The sequence below is a fragment of the Halyomorpha halys genome, unplaced genomic scaffold, assembly GCF_000696795.3.
Source record: "Halyomorpha halys isolate HHAL.00 unplaced genomic scaffold, Hhal_1.1 Scaffold9437.1, whole genome shotgun sequence".
Taxonomy (NCBI): Eukaryota; Metazoa; Arthropoda; class Insecta; order Hemiptera; family Pentatomidae; genus Halyomorpha; species Halyomorpha halys.
The window spans coordinates 1-4,003 of record NW_027105433.1 but is presented as its reverse complement, the minus strand read 5'-3'; the positions used below and the strand labels follow the sequence as shown (position 1 = coordinate 4,003).

General features: G+C 28.5%; 1 protein-coding gene across 1 annotated transcript; it reads right to left on the bottom strand.

Annotated features, from left to right (window-relative positions):
- Nucleotides 1-810: 810 nt before the first annotated feature.
- Nucleotides 811-3,899, bottom strand: LOC106692336 (calpain-7; the record flags this gene model as incomplete). Its single annotated transcript, XM_067051259.1, has 5 exons — nucleotides 811-1,036; nucleotides 1,366-1,574; nucleotides 1,676-1,881; nucleotides 1,962-2,206; nucleotides 3,666-3,899. Coding segments are annotated over 5 exons (1,104 nt in total), but the record flags the coding sequence as incomplete, so codon positions are not given.
- Nucleotides 3,900-4,003: the final 104 nt, after the last annotated feature.

The following is a 4,003-nucleotide window of genomic DNA, read 5'->3' as shown; positions in this document are numbered from 1 at the left end:
TTGATGCCGTTTTTCGATTTCAGGGGCTTTTTAAATATTGCTCGATTAAACTATCTCAAAGTCTCTCCTTCCCGTTTTAAGCTAATATTTCGAAAGTGATATAGGGCCCTCGCTCTCCGGGGGTTTAGCGGGGCGGGTCGGGCGGGGAAGGATGGCCTTTTCTTTAGCGTTACAATCCTGCTCTTGTGAGATTGTGACATGTCGTTAGTCGACCAACCTACTCGCTGTAATTGTCCGTTCTAAAAGTTTTTTAAAAAGCTTTTTAAAAAGCAGTATTTAAATAATTTTTAATAATAACATTGTTGGGAAATTGAAAAAAAAAATATATAAAAAAATGTTCTCCATGAATTTTTTTAATTGCCTTCATAAAATATTAACTCTTAACTAGGCAAGATATGATTTTTATTTTTAAAAATATCCCATCAATTAATCTTCTAAATAAAATTTGATTTGATTTACTTTTATATATTTTATTTAAATATCTCACAACTTTAACCAAAATGTTTCATTTCTGTCCAAGAAGGAATATTATTATTATCTGATTTATTCATCAAATTCCTTTTATGATTTGAATAATATAATTTAATATCAACATTAATAAATGCATAGTGTAATTAACATATGATACAATACAAAAAGTATATCAATAATGTTATTGGATCCAACAGATGCTCCTGACGCGTTGTGACTTTGTGACACATTAAAGTACAGTATAAAAACTATAGTCAATTAAAATGTACAAAATAATATTCCCAGATTTTACACGAATATTAAATTATATTATTCAAATCAGAAAAGTAATTTTTATATATTATATCTAATTTTCTCACCTGAAATCTCCAGTGCTTTTTCTGGAATAATTATCAGTAACCACTGGAATGAAGTCGAATCCGATTTGATACTGACGTGGAGCTTTCAAGTCTATACATAAGTGAGAGTATGAGACTATGTTGAGTCTGTATCGTGGGTTATTTGAATAGGTTAAATGGTTGTTTGCGCAACCTCCAGCTGTGATTCCTTTCCACTCGCCATCAATCTATAAAAAAATGAAAAATTTATAATTATAAAAACTGATATACTAATTCTGCTTTTTCAGAAGGGAAAAGACAATAAAAAAAAGAAAAGATTATGTTGGACTGGCATTGGTAAAACAAGTGGTTAATTATAACGGAGATTATTTATATTAATAAACAAGCATTTTGACCAGTCCAAGGATAAATTTTTCATAGCAACATGTTCTTAAAATGAGATATATATTAGAAGTGATAGCCTTGATATGTTCACTACGAATACTTTTGATTCTGTCTAAGAAAAAAAAAATGAAAATATTTGATTTAATAAAAAAAGCAAAACTTGTACGCTTACTTTTTTAATATGCCTGAATGGATCCGTGATCTTTTCTAAATTGAATGGACAAGTAGCATATGCTCTTAGGGTATAATAAATTGTAACAGTCTTCTCATATTGAGACAAGACAAGAGTAAAATCTCTTTCTGAAGTATCTGCCAGCATGATCTTAGTAAGATAATGGGGGCTGTTAATACGCACGCCATCTAAATATGGAGGAGGATCATCTAAAAAAAAATATTTTCAAGGTAGCAGTATTATTGAATAATTCAAATAAAATAAAAATAACATCATATTTAAGTCTTTATTTTGTCTTAATTCAACTTACGAGGATAATAAACTCTTTTCCCTTTGTTTTTATAAACAAGCATTGTGATATACTCTCGATTATATTTGAAATCTTCAATATCTACAATATGCCTTGTTAGAAGAATCCACACAGCACCTTTACCATCTCCAACTTGTAGGCGAAATTGAGGGTTGTCGCCGATATTAAAAGTATCCTTAGCGGGCCCTACTCCTGCTGACCAGGATCTTAAAAATGTTGTTTAGAAGTTAATTTTATTTTAAAATACTATCACAATAAAGCTATTTATTTAATATATGTTACTCACTGATGTAAACAGAATGTGTGAGTAAAAAGAGCAGGATTCCAGTTCAGGTAGAATACATCAAAAAAGTTTAAAATTGAATTATAATCAATCCAGAAAACGCCATTATCAAAAGACGCAGCACTTTTTGGATCATAATTAAGAGCGTTACACATTTCCCTGGTCCAGTGGATGGTATCGAGTTCAGAATAGTTTCCACGCCAGCGTACGTGTGACCAAGGGTTCTTCAATTGCAATAACTTTGTTTCCTGGAAACATTATAGACAATACATAACACGATTGATTGACATAAATTACTAAAAATTAAAAATATATTGAGTTGTTTTCTTTTAAAATATGTTTTGATTAAATAGTTAAAACAAAAATAAATTGACTACAAGTATTTATCATTTTGAAAACAACGCATAAAAATATAATAAAATTAAACTGAATACTAATAATATCAATTTATCTTATTAAATATCAATCAAATCATTAAATTTCTACCTTTTTGCCTACTGTTGTTTTGATAGATTAGTTGCTCATAGTTTGTGTTGTTTTTATTTTGGATATTTTAAAAACTCTAATAAAGAAATGGACAAAAATAATAAAATTCTGAAAGAAAGGTTACAAAGTTTTCCAGAAAATCCACTAGGAGCTCCTCTGCATTTAACATATAACATGGACTTTAAATTGAGTTGCTTACAATCTTATATTTACGAAGTAAAGCATGTTAAAACGTTTTACATTTAACACATTATGAATACTCCTATTGTGAAATGAGTTAAAAAAGGTGAATCATAGATGAAAGGAAAAAATTGACAAACCACAAAAGTTTTTCTGAAGATTAATAATAAAGTAATTTAAAATTTGTTTCCAACTTAACTAAAAAAATATAATACAAGAAATAGATAAAGCTCAAAATATGAATAAAAAAAAAATCTTAGTTTATATAATTTTAACGGTGATGTATTTTTTTTTATCAAAAATAGATCATTTTGTGTGTAATATTGACTAATAGATGTAATAATATAATAGATGAAAAGCCCCAAGAAAAAAAATACTAACTGTAAGTATAAAAGGACGACCGGAAAAATGAAACAAAAAAATTAAATACTTAAAATAAAAACTTTCAGGAGTAGTACTAATGAAAACATATAATTTTAATAATGTTCCAGGTGTAGAAAGTGTTCCAGAAGAAAAAGGTTTAGAAAGGGCCGAAATATTATGGCTAAATTATGGTAAATGTATATATTTATAGAATAAGACTGTTACCAATAAAATTTTAAAAAATGTATAGTTTTATTTTAAACAATGTAGAACATTAATGAAGTTCTAAGGATTTTTTGGTTCAAATCATTGTGATTGATATTTAATAAATTAAAATATATAACTATAAGAAACAGATAATAATTTTATTGATACATAATACAACAAAATGCATGATCTGAGGCTTTGTTAATAAATCAAATTTTTTTTTCATTGTCATATTTAAGTATAAAAAATGCCTTCAAGATATCTATTTCTACTTGTAATTCTGAGGTGAGAGAATTAAAAATTTCGTTATAAATTATCCTCCTTTTATTGGTTTTATTCCAAGAACTGGCAGCACTGGCTCTTTGAAACATTGATCCCCCCCCCAATGTCATTATTTGTTGTCCCTAGTATATAGGGAAGATTTGAATCAATGTAATACACGAAATAAGACTAATGTAAACATAGCTTTACATTGATCTGCCGGACATCCAATACAGCATAGGCATGAGTCGGAATGAGGCCAGCTCTTTCCGCTTCTTCGTCTGACATCTCACCAGTCGCAACTGTGGCAAGAACATCACCTCGGTGCAGTCTAGTGTGCAATATCTTGAAGAGAGAATCTGAGTTAAAGTCAGGATCTTTAACACGAATAGCTACCCGTTCTGGGATCCAACCAGTAAGGGCATGTAGATCAATATTCTGAAAAAAATAATAGTATATATATATATATATATATAGTATATAAACATAAAATTATATTAAATTAAGTTTCCAAGATTTTAACAATGATCATTTAAGACTTGTTATTT